The sequence below is a fragment of the Typopeltis vanoorti genome, chromosome 23, assembly GCF_054136105.1.
Source record: "Typopeltis vanoorti isolate ZY-2024b chromosome 23, IOZ_Tvanoo_1.0, whole genome shotgun sequence".
In the NCBI taxonomy this organism is placed as follows: Eukaryota; Metazoa; Arthropoda; class Arachnida; order Uropygi; family Thelyphonidae; genus Typopeltis; species Typopeltis vanoorti.
Genome location: NC_143571.1, coordinates 63,337,294 through 63,356,908, shown reverse-complemented (window position 1 = coordinate 63,356,908; position 19,615 = coordinate 63,337,294). Strand labels below are relative to the sequence as shown.

General features: G+C 34.8%; 1 protein-coding gene across 1 annotated transcript in view; it reads left to right on the top strand.

Annotated features, from left to right (window-relative positions):
- The window catches only part of LOC150093910 (uncharacterized), a 112,290-nt gene extending 97,351 nt beyond the window's left edge, over positions 1 to 14,939 (top strand). Inside the window, 1 exon segment of the mRNA XM_090412918.1 lies at positions 6,683 to 14,939. Coding sequence (XP_090269044.1) covers positions 6,683 to 7,431 — 749 coding nt within the window. The 3' untranslated portion in view covers positions 7,432 to 14,939.
- Positions 14,940 to 19,615: the final 4,676 nt, after the last annotated feature.

Here is a 19,615-nt window from a genome sequence, read left to right as displayed (position 1 = left end):
AGTTGCTTACAGTGAATGCTGCAGTATGTTATTACCAATGATGATGCAACTGATTTGACACATGCAGAAAGACGCTTCCTTTTGCCAGTAGCTAATTTTATTTACCACAATACACTTGCAGGTTGGGATATTTAGCATATGGCAAAATGTTATTCATATTATTATGTTGAAATTAAATAATAATGTAAACATTTTTGTTAAGGAATATGATTTGTAATATATCATGTTCTAATTTGTATTTAAAAATTTTCATGCTAAGATAAAAAGATATACTTATTTACTAATAAAATTCTCTCGTGGTCCACCAGGAAAACTGCACATCCCACTAGTGTACCATGGCCCACACTTTGAGAAAAGCTGTTCTAGACCACTTCTAACTGCATCAATCTGCCTAGATCTTGGTCTTCCTTATGGTCTTTTTCCAGCCACCTTTTCATCAAACATCGGTTTTTTAAACCTTTCCTTTCCCATTCTGTTTAAATGACCACACTACCTGAGATTAGCCTCTGTTTACACATTCATGAATATTAACAATGCCAAGTTTCTATCTAATATCATCATTTTTAATATGATTCTGCCATTGGATGCCATCTGTTCATTTCCCTAATTTTTACTAGAAAATTTTCCAAAAATCTTTTCCTAATTAAAATTTATTTTTTTAAAAAAATTTGTTGTGTCGTGTCTTCTATTTCTATACTACCTATGAATTAGCAATCGCCGCAGATGCTCAGTCATAGGTCGTATGATATGCATCCAAGATTAAATCCTGAGTGTGCTAATGTCATCCACCACACAGTAGAGTTCCCTTGGACTTCCTTTGACCTGAGCCATTTTCCTCTCATATTGTGCTTTTTATTCTTTGATTTTGCTAACCTCCTATCTAGCCTGCATTTCTAGAAGATAAAGTAGGTAGTGTAAACGAGGTGGCAGTAGAAAAAGATAATTTTTAATATAAATTATTAGAATATTTGTTTTACATTTACAGGAAGTCTTATCTCATTAAATCATATTGACTGTGGATAGTTTATTTATTTATTTATTTAGCATAATATTCTTAGCATATCTTGTCATTGTCCTTTGTGTTGTGTATCAGTAATGGCAGCTGCTATAATTCAGTTTGCTGACATGTTATTGCCCAGTACCATATTGTTATTGCCCAGTACCATAACTTGTGGAACATGCTGAAGCACCATATTCCACAAGTTATTGCCCAGGCAATAACTTGTGGAATATGGTGCTTGCAGCATGTTTGCTTCTCAACAGTTAGGAATGTGGCAGGTAAGAGACTGGGGAGTGTATATCTACACAAAATGGGAAGAGACGGACAACATGAATATTAGCATAATGGACTTCAGCAGCACTGTGTCAGAAACAAGTAGCATGATCAAGGTTAAGGAAGATGAGCATCATGTGGAAAGGAAGATAACATTAAGGGGTGTGGTAATCCATCCAATCATCATCATTTAGTGATGATGATGATGATTGGATGGATGAATAACAAGTAAGAGTAGGTTGCTTAGAGAGAAGTACTGAAAGAAGAAGGGAATATGTAAAGCATGAATTCAGAAGTGAAAGAAGGGATTAGGAGACTGAAAAGTTTAGCTAATGTGAAGCGAACGAGAGTTGGAGTGAGAGAGAAAGAGTCATAAGAATGATAGGAGAGAGAATAGGAGAACCAGGGGGAAGAGATGGAATAAGAGGAAAATGAGATAGTGCAGGAAATAGAGAGGGAGAGATGTCAGTAAGGCAGGTAAGTGGGAACACCCAGGAGAAAAAGTATCAAAGGAGAAAGAGATAGTGGGGAATGTAGGTGAACAAGGAAGGAACTGAGCATTTAGAATTGTGATGTATAGAGATTCAATGATTCGTAGAGTACAAAATAGAATGCCAGAGGAAGACCTGCCTGGAGGAACAATAGACAGTGTGACTATGGCAATTAAGCAAGGCAAAAGGATGAATGAGATGATCGTTATGGTGGGTACAACTGATCCTGAGGTTGTGTGGATTTGGTTGTGAGAGATTTGAGGATAATGCTTGAGGTCGTACAGCAGAAGAATGTGAGAGGGAGGAAGGATAGTGAGCATTTTATCCCCTTATGTTAATGCATATTTGAGGAGAGCATCCATAATGAATGGCATAATAGTGAGGATGTTTCAACACAGAGGCTGGGATTACATGGATGCCTGGAATACATTTGAGGATAGAAGAGAGCTGTATGCAGGTGGTGGACTGTATTTGAATGAGGAAGGATGCAGGCATATGGATAGAATCTCTGGGCAAGTGAAAATGTTAGTACAGGGAAACTAGAGTTGTCAGGATGGAAGGTAGCAGGGATGGTCTATTGTGGGTATAATCACTTGGAAGAAGGGGCAGTGTTTGGTATAATGCAGAGTGTGGAGGGAATAATAGAATAGAAACACTAACAATATAAATATATATATATATATATATATATATATATATATATATATATATATATATATACAGTAAAACCCCAAAGTTACGCGGTAGGTGGGACCAACAAAAAGTGCGTAAGTCGAATTCGCGTACTCATGGTATAATTTTGCATGTAATTTATATATACAAACATACAATTGGGACCAAAGGTTTACAAAAAACATCTATATTTTTTAAGAAATATAATCATAATTGTAGTTTTTCGTACATAAAAAAAAGAAAGTTATTTCGATGTCGACGGTTTCATAAAATCTAATAGATTCGTCTGACAGCATAATGTCTTTTTCTTGTCACACAAAATTTCTTCATAGCAAGCTAATGATTTTTTTATTCCTTGCCTTGTGGCTACAATTCGTTCCTCATTAGAATCTATGTCCTCCAAAATCTGTAAACCTTTCTTTTATGATTGTTCTTACTGTGGATTCCTGTAGATCAAACTTCTTTGCTAGCTCAAAAATTTTCTTTCCGCCTTCAAAATCCTTAATAATGTTGAGTTTTGTTTCCAAAGTCAATGTTTTTCTTTTCTTGCTAACAGTAGAAGAATTGGACTTGCTTCTTTTGGATGACATTATTATTTTTTGTGATAAAATTTTTATCAAGAACATAACATTAAACAATCGCAAGGTTTTGTAGACTATAAAAATCGTGTATGAATGGAGACCATGTGAAACACGTCAGTGCTTGTTCACAGCATGTGCGACACTGGCGAAGGCGACTGGTGCCTGAAAGATATGACTAGTGGTGAGGCATGAAGCGGGACGGGAATACGTGCATATAAGAAACCGCGTAAGTCGGGGTATAACTGTGTGTGTGTGTGTGTGTGTGTGTATATATGTATATATATATATATATATATATACACACACACAAATGCCAAGAGTATTAGGAAGAAAGGAGATGAATTGGTGGCACTGATAGGCTCAGCCTCTCTAAAGATTTTTGGAATCAGTGAAACATGGTTAATGGAGGATGATATATTGACAGGAGTAGAAGTAGCAGATATGGCATATTTTGGCAGGATAGGAAGGGCAGATGCAGTGGTGGAGTATTACTTATAATATATGATGAGTTGTGCCCTCTATAGGTGGAGGATTTTGGAGGAAATGGCACTAGTGGTTTTGAGATCATATAGTGTAAGTTGAAGGTGTGCAGGACAGCATATTTAGTGGGATATTGCTATAAGCCAAAGAGCATAGAGGATCAAGAGCAGAAGATAGTTGAGTTTGGCAAGTGCAAAACAAGTGATTGTTATCATTGCATTTTAACTACAGCAATATAAACTGGGAAGAGGAAACAGCATGTAGTAGTAAGGGAATAGAATTTCTGGAATTCTTGAGGGACAAATATCTTAGGCAATATGTAGTAGAAGAAACAGGAAGTTCAAGATAGGTTATTATAATCTCTAAGGTTTAGAGATTATGATAACCTTAGTCGGCTTGAGATAATTCCATGGATGGAAGATTGGAAAGGTGAAATATCATCTTTACTTGTGCCTGGGCACAAGTAAAGAAATATTTATTAGTAGCAAGAGCAAGTTGGTGTAAAATGGATGAACAGACAATATCAAAAGGAAACTGCAAATGAAGAAGAGACTGTGGAAGAAGGAGAGGAGATGGGGAGCAGATGCATGAACAGTATAAGACTCAGGCCAGGACAGTGGCTAACATGGTGAGAAAAGCAAAACTTAAATATGAAAAGAGATTAGCACCGAGATCCAAGGAAAATCTGGAGAAATTATTGTAGATGAATGATGTTATTAGACAACAATGGGAGTAGAGTGATGGATGTAGAAGATATAGAGCAGTTGTTTAATGATCACTTTATGCAAATATTTCATCCTGGAAATACCAAGTTTATTTTAAATCCTGGATAATACCAAGGTTTAAGTGAACAGAACTTGCATACTTTACTATACGAATTGCCAGAAAGATAATTCAGGTCTACCTACTCACTGATGAGACCTCAATAAAGGTCGAAACCTGTCTGGGTAAACCTTCCCTCATAATGTAAAACAGTAATACATCTCCTAGGAGCTGCGTTTTACATTATGAGTAAATATTAAGGACAGTGATCGAAACTTGCTCCACCTTTGCTCCGAGTTACCCTAGTGTTGTACTACCAGGTGTTGAGTTATGCTTGGTCTCGCCGAACGTTCTTCGGCATGAAACTCTTAGAGTTTAATCTTTGAGTTTCTTATTCGGCTTTAAAATAATGAGGGATTTATTATCCCCTTAACTTAATTTACGTCGCCGAAAAAAATAGCCTCTTGGCTTTTTATTCTTCTGTAGTTGTTAAAGATTTTGGACAAATTAATGAGCGATCATGTACAGCATTGGGTTGCCAAGGATAATGTTATCTGTGAGGGTCAAATTGGTTTTGTTTAGCAGCACTCTTGTCCTAGTAATCTCGTTGCCTTTTATTATTATTATTATTATTATCCTAATACTATCCTATCCTAAGTTAGATGGGGCTAAAAAAAACAGCCTCGCCTACTCCCTATACGGGAACGTCAACTGATTTTTTATTTTTATTTATTTATTTATTTTTATTTTTTATTCCTAAGACTGGAGTCACAGATTCATCTAGGAGGTCTCTTTTGTCATACACTCTGCATTCCAAGATTCACAACTATGAAAAAAACCTGCTCCTCACTCCCTTGCTCACATCCTCCTTATACAGCTTCCAGTAGTACCTCTTGTTCTCCTCTCCCACGATTTTATGAAAAATCTCTTCAAAAGAAAATCAGGAGATGCTCAGGATTGAACCAAGCACCCTTTGATCTGTAGTCGAATGCCCTACCACTGAGCTACACCACCACTCACTTTTATAATGAAGAGCGATTGATGAGGGGAAAAGCATTACTGCCATTTTTCAGATTTTACAAAATCATTTGACAGGGTGCCACATGATAACTGATATTTAAATTACAGCACGTTGGGGTTTAGATGTCAGGTTAGGAAACTGAATTGGGGATTGACTGTCTGATAGATATCGGAGAATTCTGTATAAGAGAGAGAGCGGTATCAAAGAAATAGAAGGTTATAAGTGTGGTTCCACATTATTCAGTACTGGGACCTATATTGTTTAACCTGTATATCATTGACATTATCAATGGAGTGCAGGGGGATATTCAGTTGTTTGCTGATAATGGGAAGTTGGAAAAGGTTATTAGTAATAGTGCAGATGTGGTAGCCCTTCAAGAGAATTTGAATAAGATGGATGGATGGATGAGCAAATGATTGTGGGTATCAGTTTAATTCAACTAAATGCAAGGTCTTGAAGTTTGGGATCCATCAATGGAAGGCTGCATACTCTGTTGATGGAGCTGTACTAGAGGAAGTGAAGGAGGGAGCAAAGGACCTTAGGGTGATGATTGATGAAAATTTGAAGTTTAGGGCCATATTGCAAACATGATGGGGATAAATTAACCTTGGAAGAAGTAGCAGTTAACAAAAATGATATTCAGGGCTGTACAATATTAGTTATGAAGATAGGCTTGCATGTGGACTGCAAAGTTTGCTAGATAGAAGAATGAGAGGTGATATGATTGAAACATTTAAACTGTTAGAGATATTTCCAGGATTGATCCTGAGAAGTCCTTTCATATGGTGGAACAAAGGGGGGGGGGAAAGGACAAGGGGCCATCTCTAGATGTTACGAATGGAAGTGGTGAGCAAGAGGGTGAGTAGTGGCTTTTCTGGCATAGGGGGGATAATTGGAGTGCAGAATGCATTGTCTGATAGGGTAGCAAGAGCACAAACACTGAATGAGTTTAAAGAGTGGTATGATAAACTTTGTGTTGTCTAGGATGGACCTCCTATGATGAGTCTTGTGACTCCATAGAGGTCCTGAATGATAATAACAACAATTAATTTTTACAATCCTCATGGTCTTTCCACACTGCTTGCCTAATTTCACTGTTCATTCTTATTAAATATGAATTTAATTTGGCCAAGAGAAAATTTTCTCAGAGTGAGACCTTTGTTCTTTCACTGCTCTAAATAAAGATTGTGGTCCTTCTCTGTCTGATTGCCAAATATCAAGCCATAGCTACTGCTAAAATATGAACTGAACATAAGATGATTATTATTTTATCTAATTAAAGTAACTTTTTATTTTTATGAAATCTAAGCTCATTATGCACAAAACTACATAAAGATTGATCTTATTCCATTGTTTAAGTATTCATTTAAAGTTATTTATTTTATTTTATTTTTTAATTTAGGTTTTACCCAAGGTGATGTTGGATTAGCAATGGGCAAACTTTATGGAAATGATTTCAGTCAAACAACAATATCAAGGTTTGAAGCCCTAAATTTAAGCTTTAAAAACATGTGCAAGTTGAAACCTTTGTTGCAGAGATGGTTGGAAGATGCAGATGCCTCATTAAACAACCCAACAGCCCTCACGAATGCACATACCACTCCTGAATCCATAGGTCGGCGGAGAAAAAAACGCACTAGTATCGAAACCAGTGTAAGGTTAGCACTGGAAAAAGCTTTCTTGCAAAACCCTAAACCAACGTCAGAAGAGATATCCATGTTGGCAGAATCACTGGCAATGGAAAAAGAAGTGGTGCGGGTTTGGTTCTGCAATCGGCGACAAAAAGAGAAGAGGATTAACCCTCCTGTCTCTTTGAACATCTCAGGTTCTCCATCAATATTGTCATCAGTAACATCACCTGGTGCAGTCTTGTCCTTGGCAGCTGCAGCAGCGGCTGCATCACTGGGAGTTCCCCCAACGTCTGTTGTCACAGCTACCTCAGTTGGTGTAACTACACCGCCCAGAATTAATACAGCACCACACTCACCAAGTGGTCCTTTGACTGCCACTGACCTCTCCATCACCTCACTGGGCAGCACGCCCACCAGCACTGCTCAACCAGCTACCTCAGTTCCCATGGCAACCAGTGCTCCTGCCCTGGTTACATCAAGAGCAACCACCATCATCTCACCGTCAATAAAATCAGAGTAAGAACCCTGCAAGCAGCAGGCACAGAGCCCTGTCAGTCCACTGCTTGAGGACTGTGCTCCTGCTATACCACAGTTCCTAAAAACCATATCACCTTGATTGCTGTGACAAGTGGCTACTCAGCGCCCAGTACCAGACCATAGCAACCGTTAAAATGTGGACTGACAAGCCACGGGCAGTCCCATCTAACAGTGGCCAGATCAGTTGAAGAATACCTCATTGAAACATTATGTTTAAGAACTTATGGCTTCAGCCAGTCATTAGGGCAGGGATTCAGATGTACAGTGTTATTAACACTCTCAATGTCTGCAGCGACTCAGGGAACTCACTTTGTTACCTCAGGTCAGGTTTCCTGTGTTTCATCCCGCAGGTTGATTTGCCTGGGTTTTAACCATGTCCACCACGTCTCCCTCTAGCCATAGAGTAGCCATCACATGTACCATTTATTCACTCATTGCCATCAGCTTGTATTTTTGCTGCACGTCAACTGTATGCCGTGCACTGCCAGCAAAATCATGCAGGTCTAACTTTTCTTCTCTTTTTGTTTTCTCCCTTTTTTAAAAATTTTTTTTTTTGCTTACATACTATTTCTCAACACAAAAATTGTTGATATATCATTTTTAGAAAACAGGTCTAGGTTTATCCTGTTTTCTGTTTAAAGTAGAGTGTAACACTTTTATCATCTGCTCTGTACAATAGATATGTGCATTCAGTGCCACAAGTGAAATACCTCAAGAAATAAGACCTTTTATCTCTGTTAAGTCCCTCTACTAATGAGCAGAAGCAGAAACGCAGGTTGGTGGTGTTACGTTGTTCAAAAGCTTAAAGAAGGTATGGCATGGAGCAGTAATGCCCCAGTATGTAAGTGGATTAAGGTATGTTGTTAGTATTACTGCAAATTTTTTATTTTCTTTTGTTGAAGGTTACTTGCAAACCTTTGTTCAGCCTTCTCTTGGAGCCGTATTAGATATAGTAACTATATGAAATTTTTACTAATCTGCAGATGAGAACTGGACAGTAGGTTGAAAAGTGAGAATTCTTGTTTTTCACCTTCCGGTGGCTGTTAGTTTGTTTATAGAACAAACCTATTTGTTGTCAGCCAATGTAAATAAATGCTGCTACAAAGCTCCATTTAATGGTAAGGGATAATAGTTGTAGGTTTATAGCATTTTTAATTAAAAATCTGCAGTAGGATGATGGCAGGATGTAACATGCATGTTGGCAGGCAAAATCAAGTTTGTCAATCAAAGTTCCTCTAGTTTCTGTCTTTATGTGTACCTGACTTGAGTAATATAGCATTTGATTTGAGACAGCAAGGCTGCTGGGGAACCGTCAGGTATTGCACAACGTCGTAGGTTCTGCCAGTTGTTGCCCAAGAATTGCTCATGTCATGTCATGGTGTTTCACCACCTTTTCTGTTATCAGTCTTTATGAGCACTCTTGAGGTTTGGCAGTGGTGACACATGAGCAGTTTTGCATCACTCGTGTAAAGTGGCAGTGAATAATGTAGAAAGCATTGTGTCTTCTGTGTTACACCAGATGAGGAGAAGGTTTTGTGCTCTACAATCTCAGGGTAAGAATACTGATGTCAAAGCGAAAAACCTAAGCTCCTCACAGATGGGTTGTCTATATATGCAGGACTTCAAAGCTTGTATCATAGAGACCCAGAATATTAAAGTTGGATGTGTAAGGGATGATTGTGAGAGCCACTAATGCTCTCATATGTCCCACTCAAATACCTCATTTGTAGAAAATAGACTTTGTAGGCTCCTTTGAGGTAGTTACAAATGTATACACATACAAACACACATTCACATACATAGACATGACACTACGCAAACACACACTTGTTTTGGTGTGCACCTAGAATGTCCAGTTAGAAGGAACCACCAGTCTCACTTACTCCCTAGCATTCCCTTCCTACAGTGTTATTGCAGATGTTGATGCTCACTGTTTCCATGTTTGTCTGTAGTGCCATGACTTCCTCTGTAGTTGCCCACCCTTCATGTGATTTTTCTCCATCATCACATCTATTCTTTCATCAACAATCTAAATCAAAAGCAGCTCAGGCCATGTTATGCACTCAGGTTGACAGTTTAACAATAATAGTGTGTTGTAGTAGTTAATATTAAAGTACAATGAACAAATAAGCACTAAGCAGCCCTGACCAGTACCATTCCCTTTCCATAGACTCAATATTCATTTCACTATTTTCAGTGGTTTTCTTTGGTGCTTCCTTTCTGTGTTAGAAATTTAGAATATAGTTCTTTTATATTAGAATTGTGTGTGTGTCTGTATGCTATGTAATTTACCTCCTCAAAATTTTGAGAACTAATATTAAAAAAAGAAATGGTATTATTTTTTCTATATAATACAGATCTTGAGTTTTTTTATCATAAAATTTTTTTTAGCAATTTAGATTTTTATGATACCTTCAGATTGTAAAAACAGAATTATAATGGTCATTGTCATGAAATTTTGTTTACTTGCTCTTAGAGAATAATTAGATTTTTTCACAAATGAAGCACTTTGTGTCAAATTATCAAGAAAAGTAATTTCCTCCAGACTACTGTCTGTGATTCAGTGAGAAGCACTAGTTGGAGGGAAGATAGTTTGTTTCAGCAGTTGGCCAGATTTTCTTAAGGGTATTTCCTAGATGTATTAAAAGGCCTTCCATCTGGTGCTGTGGTGAAGGTTCCTAATGGATAACTTTCCTAAGTCAGACTCCAAAGAAATCTGGACAGGAGATAGAGATAACTATTTTGGAGACTTCGTTACATCTTGTCTTGCTCTCTTTGGACTCTGAACTTTGTGTTAGTTATCTCACTGGTATTTTGTGATCACTCAACCTAATTTTTAATAGTTCAGTGCACATTCTTTGACAAGAAGGCTACTGGTTATCAGGGAATTTCATACCAACCTTTTTTTAAGCACATGTTGATTGCAACTATTTGCTTCTTAGAGCTTGGAGATGCATACACTTTTGACAGTTAGGTGATGTAATAAATGTGGGTATGTAGTTTTCTACAAGTTCACATCTGTAACATATGTTAAAATATAGGATTTTGATTAATGTAAGTAGAATAATCAGGCAATTTGTATTTAATGTAAAAGCATGATAATTTTTCCCTGAAATAAGGGAACTTTGAAAAATGGGCTGTTGTTTTGAAAATGTGGTTATTTTGTTGATTATAAAGGCACAATAATTTGGCGTTACTAGAAACATTATTGAACATATGTTTTTTAGAGCATAAACCAAATATGTAGCAGCTTTATATATTGCAATGTGTTAAATATTTTTGTTTGTAAACAAAATGTGAGCTATATATATAGATATATATATATATATATATACACATATATATATGTGTTAAGTAGTCTTCCTTACTTCTGTAATTATCTAATACTATTACAGTTTTATCTGAAAAAAAGGGAGGTTACCCTGGTTATGTCCACACTTTTTCTTTATCCCCCTTCCCAACCTCAGTAGGTTTCTTATTGGATCTTCTTGTTAATGCATTTTTAAATTTCATTTCACCCTGTTGAAAATACTTGTTTATTGTTCAAGATATGCACACACTCATTTTAAGTTTTTTTTTACTTTTCTCATTTCCATAAAAAAATTTAAAAAAATCATAACAGTTTTTAAATACAAGCCAGTTGACATTTGTATCAGAATTCATCCAGAATAGAATATATCAATTAATATTTAAAAAAATGTCAAAAGTAGTGTTATTATTTTTCAATTTTAGATTGTTTTACAATCTTTATGTGTTCTTATGGTAAACCAAAAAAAGAATATGTTATGGTGTAAAATATGTACTTTATGCTGGCAAAGCTAAAATTTTATATTTCTTTATTAGTTTTGTGATAACTGTAGAATAATAATACTTATCAAACAAAAATTGTTAATTTTTACATTGGCTTCACTATCCTGGAGACATTTAAGAAACATGGAAAGTGTAGTCAGTGTTCTCAGGAAAAATGTGTAGTATTTCACATTTTAGGCCTATTTTAAGGTAATATAACTGTGAAATACTTAAATTTTCTACTGTCACATTCTCACTTTACAATAGATAGAAAAATGAAGTACTATTTTTATGAAAACTCTCTTTTTAAAGTACTCTGTTCTCAGGAAAGCATATATACATACATGTTAAATTTCATTAAAATTCAAGTCATAGAAAAATCAGCAGGGGTTCCTCTCTCTTGATTGGTATTCTTAGAGCATTTATATGTAATGACATTCAGGGAAGAACAATGAAAGCTCTGCACTTATTAAAGTTTTGCTTTAATTAACTTACTTATTTTTGCAGCTTCAGAATACTCAATTTTAATAGGTTTTATTATTATTTTTTTTCGTTGTTGAATTATGCATTCTGCATTTGGTGTTTTAACCTCTATTGCTAGTATCCTTGTCAAAAGGTGTTCTGTTAAAAGTGAAAATATGTTAAATTAGAATTAATAGTCTTCTCTTTAGCACTTGCCTTCTAGATAGATGACCACACCCCAAATGGCATGGTGTTTTGTAGGATAAATTTCCCTTAATTAAAGACAAAGTTTCAATTTGGTGAATATTGTTACTATTGTGATGTTAGCCTCAGGCTTGAATCCAGGTGGAGAACCATTATTAAGCTACATCCCTACTGAAGTGCCAGGACCTCCCCACCTGGACACAACCTGAAATCCTCTACCTGTTGATGAGCACTGGTCTGTAGAGCTGCTTAGTTGCAGCTAGCTGTGTCCTCTTTTTCCCAGTTCTAGGAGTCGTCACTTCAATGTGTATATTTTTCATATCATGCATTTAAGAAAATCAACCTATGTATAGCAAAAAAAAGAAAAAAAAAAGAAAAGATTTAAGCCATAGATGATTGTGTTAACTGTAATTTCTCCATTCTGTGTATAGGTATACTTAGTGACCCTTGCCACTCCTGCTGAGGCATCGGGTAGGTGTGTACTGTAATATATTGCCTCTAAGCTGCTGGGTGGCATGTTGGTTACGCTATCTTAAAATGCTGAAAGAGTTTTTGACTCTTGTTTCAGCTGCCAATGTCAGGGACTTTGCCATTCCTCTCCATATATTATAAAGTATTCATTTGCATACAGGTCAATATTTTCACGACAGTTTTGAGTGGAGGTTTCATTCTGAAAGGTTTATGCCATTAGAAAAGCACAAATATTACAGAGGGCTTTTGTTGGTTGTTTGGTAAATAATGTATAACTTTAAAAGGGGAACATCATAACACTTCCAGTCGGTCCTGTCCCTAGTCAAGCAAATCAACTATTACTGACCTGCTGACCAGGAAGGTAAAATATATGCAGAAACTGATTTGGTTGTTCATGGTGCTACTTTAGTTGACATTCCACATTATCAGTCCCTTAATTTGCAGATCTTGTTGTTAAAATACAGTGCCCCAGAAATCACCTTTATACAGTATTGTAACTTTCATAAATATGTTAAGCACAAGGTCAAAAATGTTTTATAATAAAAATATTTCACATAATCCATCATGATAGCAATAGATACATACATATTTCACTATAATTTTTGCTCACACTGGAAAACAAACAAAAATAGTCTATTTATAAACTATATACTTTATCCTCTGGTGTTAGAAAGGAATCTGGCTTTGAATGCGTCAAAGGGTACATATTTTGTAAAACTCAAACTTATGCTTATTAACAAAGCCAAAGCAATGAAGTCAGTTTTTATTCTCTGATTTTTTTTTTTTTTTTTTTTTTGATTTTTTTAATCATACTATTTCTTGAATGAATAGTTTAGTACAAGTATTGTTTTTTTTTATTATTATTATCAGGATTATAAACCAGATTTCTTTATTACTGTTACTTAATGTATATCAGATGTATATCTTATCATTGCATTTTACTTATGATTTATTAACTTAGTCATTTTCTTAATCAAAATCAGAATGAAATGATATTTTGTAGAATCTATTTTAATGTAAAACTTTCAAATCATGAACAACCAAACATAAAAGATTGTCAAATTATGGAGTTCAGCAATTCTTTCCCCTTTATTAAGAAGAAATTGTAATTTCATTAGCAGATTACTTATTGGCTTTTTGCCCCAAAGTGCATACACACACACACACACACATACATGTATGCAGAAACACAAAATACTAAAAGAGAATATAAAAAGTGTATATATGTGTGTGTGTGTGTGCGTGTGCATTGTGCACAAATATATGATGCTCTGCATAAACACACGAATAAATATGCTACTGATTATACCTCCTACAGATTTTTGTATAGTTGAATACAAAAGATGAGTAAATTTTTATTTTGTTTATTTTATCAGTTAAAGGTTTAGGCTGGAAATTGTATTAAATAGTATTTTTTTTACAATATTAACACCTAAATATATACATTGTTATGTTTTGTTATGTAAAGATTACTGAAAATTGTGAATTTATATTCTGATTATGTAAGTAGGCCAAGATGCAATTATAGATTATAACTGAATACTATATTTGCATATTTTAATAACTCTCTGAGCTTAGTCCATGTTCTTGTAGTTTAAAGTTAAACCGATACCCAAAGAAAATAGTGTAATGTACATAATTATGTTCAATTTTTTATTAACATTGAAATCATAAGGGTTTTCCTTCTTCAATTGCTGCATAAAGTGTTTGTATGAAATACGTGAATTCATGTAGTACAATATTAAATATTTATCAGAGTTGAGAAAGTTTTTACTTAACTTGATCAAATGTTGGTCAAATAAAAAAAAAGAAGTAAAGAATATCTTTTGACGTATGTCTAAAGTGGGGCCTTTACAAAAAATAATTCTGCATTATGAAAGCTACTAATTTATGCTTTTTTGGTCTCAAAAATCACACGCAATTACAATTTTCAAATTATAAGTTACTAGTAATAATGAGAGAATCTTCTGGTAACCAAAAGGTACAGTGTACTGAATCTCTGCTATGTTGTATAATGTCCTGGTAATTTTTTTTTAACTTCTTTTGTTTATACAAGCTTTTCTTCAAGTTTTAGTAGTTTGGCATTTATTTCAAAACTATTCTTCCTTAGTTTGTACACATGCAAAAAAAGAAAGAAAGAAAGAAAGTACTTGTTTGCAGTTACAGGTTAAACTTCTACATTGAATGAATGTTGGTAATGTAGAATACAAACAACAAAGCAGAATTATATTGGGGTACTGATACCTTTACATTTTAAAAACATTTGCAAAGTTGCATTTTTATCAAATTAAGTTGTTTATCAGGTAATGACGATTTGCTTTTAAAAGTGTTATGGCCCCTGCTTTGTTTTAGCAGGAATAGAATGACAGTAGACACTTGAAAATACCTCATGTTCATGTAGCGGTATAGTCATTGTCAGTAATGGCCTAACACCATTGTATTATTGTTGTTCAGTTGTCTCTGTGAGAGCATATGCTGTGTTGCTAGCATCCTAGTTTGGTTTCTGGTTTGTCACCAGGGGGCAGGTTGTTAGGAGGGCAATAAAATTGACACAGATTCCTGTTCCTTGTGTGTTGTGTCATTTATTTTCACCTAAATTGGATTTATTTTCTTCATTTTTTTTATCCTTGCTTTTCAAAAATAATCTCCCTAAAATTACATATTTACATAATAAATATACATGAAAATAACCCAATTTAATTCAGTATTTCAACATATTAATAACAGTAATGAGAATTGTATCATATCTTGGTATATAGAGCAAATATAAAATAGTAAACTAGGGACCATTTTTATGAATAAAAGTAAAATAAAGTAATATTCTGCAGTTATAAAAATCTGTTGCCAGTAGTTTAAAAACTAACCTTTAAAAAAGCATACTCTGCAAATATTGAAATGACCTAAAAGTTTATTTTCATTCTTAACTAATGGTGCAATATCTATACTTTTATTTCTTAATATGATTCAACAGATGCATATATAATATTTTACAGTAGATATGATAGCTTCAAGTGGATATGTAGCATATACATTTAGGCCTGGGACTTTATTGTCAAGTAAAGTATGAGATGTCCCGGGAAAGTTAGCTTAGTAAGTGTGAAATGGGTGATGATTATGGGATTTTATCTATGTGATAGATAAAATCCCATAACCCATTAGTCCTGGAATCAGCATATACTATAATAAGAAAATTGTAAACTTAAAGTTCTTAAGGATTTGTCTTAGTCAAAATGTAATGGAAGACACATCTACACTTGACATGTTAAAGTAAGTTTCACAGCTTACACATGTGTCAAAAAATATATATGGAATTCATTCAAAAACTTCAATATAAATCATCTGAATTGATCAGACTGTATGGCAGTATCCAAGTTTTGGGAAGTGATCACTATTAATTGTTCGTAAGGTATTTTTTTGCTAATTGTTTTTTTATTTTTTCATCTACATAACTTAAATTAAACAATAATTGCAGTGGACAAAAGATCTAAAGTCCTATTTTTGCACCCTCTAATGTTGTTTAAAAAAAAAAAAAAAAAAAAAAACATTACTGCTGTGTGGGAGTTGCTCTTAAGATAAGTCTCCCAAATTTTTTAGTAGTAGCAAACATATTTTTTTATGTTCTTCCAGGTGGTTGTTAACTGAACTTCCTGTTCGCTACTATTACTGTGGCAAGTCAGGACTGGCAGGCCACGCTTTGGACACTCCTTCACACAGGATTAGATGGAAGAAAATGAATGTGCTGTTTAGGAGTTGTTACAGATCTGAAAGATTATTCTTTGAGTCAGCCATGGCTTTGAAGCATTTTCCCAACTTGAATAAATATGGCTGCATTAATTTTCCAAAAATTTGGGAGACTTATCTTAAGAGCAACTCCCACATAGCTGTAATGTTTTTTTTTTTTAAAAAACAACATTAGAGGGTGCCAAAATAGGACTTTAGATCTTTTGTTCACTGCAATTTATTTGAAATTCAGCGAATATAAGCAGTTAATAAAACATCTTTTGATAAATTTGTTTGGTGTTGTTAATACCACTAAAAATAAGTCATGAATAACAGTACACTAAGCTTATCTGTTAGAGCAGGGGTTCCCAACCTTTTTATTTCCTAGAACACATTCTAAAATACCGATAGGGCGACGGGCACCATCTATTTTTTCAAGCAAATTTTTTGAATTCGTTTGTTAAATGAATACATACAAAGTTTACATTATAATCAAATGTTTTATTACTTAAAAGTTTACATTATATAAAAATTTAAATATATATATGTAAGTTAGTTGATCTTTGGCATAGATTTCATTGGCCAGTGCTTCATAATTAGGAGAATATGATATTCCAGTTCTTAAACTGGAATGAACAACTTCGAATGCGCGTCTACTTTACATTGTATGCGTTTATTACTCATCATGTGTCATTAATGCATGCTTCTTATAGCATGCCATAAATTGTTGCATGATTATTTCAAACTATACGGAACACGGTTGAACAGCGGTGGGCTCGCACAAATTGGTTGACGGGTGCCATGGTGCCCACGGGCATAGGGTTGGGAACCCCTGTGTTAGAGTGTAATATCATATACTTCAGTTGTGACTCAGACATGAGTTAGGTGTAGGAGTTAATCGACCGTGAGATGCGGTGATTAATACCTACCCTTGGGGGGTAATGGATGGCAATGCTGTAGCCAATGAAGTTCTAACTGAGGCTTGGCTATTGCTGTTACCCTCCTGCCATGATCAGAGCTTTAATAGCTCAATAACACCTTATCCCTACACTGTCCTCTACAGATAACGGGGAAGATGAAAAGCATTCTTGCTTCACCCCTTTAAGCCAGTCCTTATAAGGACTATAAGACATGAGTTAATATATACATGATTTATTTGATTCATCTTTTGAATATAGTTAGTAGTCTATCTCCCTGACAATGTCTGTGTAACATTGGATGAAATATATTGGAGTTTTTGAATAATTCTATTCATGTGTAAGCCATGAAACTTACTTCTAATAATATTTGAATTTTGTTGTATCATTAGAGGATAAAGCTGTTTTATCCTCTAAGGATACAACATATATAATTCTGTCCTCTAATTTTATCCATCAAGCTATTTTACATTAAATGTAATTGTAGATGACCACAAAAATCACTTGTTCTCATTAACTTGGGTTAGGTGAGCAGATATATGGAATTATGAAATTATTCCATGCATTTTCCATTTATCACTGTAACGCTGTTCTTCTTCTTCTTCAACCTGGATCACTCCACTGATGGATGAAGATCTTCCCCCAGTTTTCTCCATTCCATTCTGTTTTCAGCTTTTCTCATCCATTGCATTCCAATTGTCCTAACAATTTCATTTTATCATATTTTTCATGGTCTTCCCCTTTGTCTACTACCATTTGTTGATCTCCATTCTAGGTATGCAGTTTACGAATGCTATTGTCAAACATTACTTTTCGATAAAAGCATTGTCTAAATTATTGATAATGCTTTTATCAAACAGTAATGTTTGATAATAGCAGTCATACTGTACACTTGGAGCAAAATGTTTATAAGACATTATGTGAAAGGTATTAAGAGAGCAGTTGCTTAGGGTATAAGCACAAGGTAAGAAATTGATCAGTGTTGACAGTAGACCAGCACTCCAAGGCAAATTCCAAGAGTTCTTGCATTTTACGGCCAGAAGGAAAAAAAATTATTACAGATTAACAGTGTTTCTGGCTGAAGAAAATAGTTTGGTGACAGGAGTAAATGACATAAGAGCTGTTTAATGATCACTTGATCTTGATTAGGATATTTCATATTAAATTGAAATATTGAAGGCTAGAGACTATATATATATATATATAGAGAGAGAGAGAGAGAGAGCTGAAAAAAATTAGAAGAGTGAACAGATGGCATTAGTGACCATATTAAAATTGAAAATATTAAAAAAAATATATCATTACATCCAAGAATATATGAGCAGAGCTAATGTAAGGTGGTATGGTCACTTAAACAGGTATGGGAGATACTGGATTAATAAAACAGATATTAATAGGAAAAAGAAGCGGAAGGATAATATTTGGTTAACCGATCAAGTGTTGATCAATTTTATTAATTAACTTAACCAACTAGTTTCGCCACACTTATCTGTTGGCTTCTTCAGGGCACTTACATATAGGTTTAAACACTCTCACAATTATGCGTAACTGCAAACTGACGAGAATAAAAACTGACTAGAATAATTACAAATAAAATATCGAATGTGAGTGAAACACGTATCGCATGTACAAGATCAGCTAGCTGTTGCTGAGGAACCTTCTGTAGTTTGTATTAAAGTTCATTTCTTCTGTTTTTAAGGCTCTGATTAGGGTTTTCCATATCTCTGGCAATATTAGGCCTTGATTTCTCTTAAGGTTCACAGTAGAACGGGCGACTGTGGCTGCTTCTTTGAACATTCTTGAATGGTAATCTTCCTCTAAGTAAGGGGAACAGCTTTTGTCCCACTCGATGACATGGTTAGTTGTGGAGAAATGAGACGATAGACCAGAAATGTCCTGTCTGTTGTTTTTGACATAGCCAATGTGCTCCTTTTGCCTGATTTCGAGGCTTCTCGAAGTCTGTCCGATGTAATTAGAGCCACATGAGCATGGAATATTATAGACTCCAGCATATTTGTAGAAAGGATGGTTGTCTTTTGGAGATCTTAGTAGTTTACGAATAGTATCTATAAGCTGAAATGCTACTCTTATTTTGTGTTGTTTGAGGAGATTGGCGAGCTATTTAAATTGGCGCCTTATTTCACAAAACAAAACTTCTCATCACTGGATAAAAGAACTATTCGTGATTTAAAAAACAACAAAGACATCATAGTACTTAAAGCAGATAAAGGAAACAGTACTGTGATACTGAACTCAAAGGACTATGAAGACAAAGTTAACCGTCTACTTTCTGACTTGTCTGTTTACCGTCTTTTAACAAAAGATCCAACATTAAAAAATCACAATGATACTAACGAATTACTACGCAATTTATCTAACTGGTCAACAGACTTGATTAAAAAACTAAAATCGATGCATCCTTTAACTCCGAGACTCTATGGAGTTCCAAAAATGCACAAAGAGTGTATTCCTTTACGCCCAATCGTTGATGCAATCAACTCGCCCACCTACTTATTGTCAAAACATCTCTCGAAAATCCTACAGCAATACATCCACAACTCAGAGAGTTACATCAAAAACTCTGGACACTTCGTAGAAAAGCTA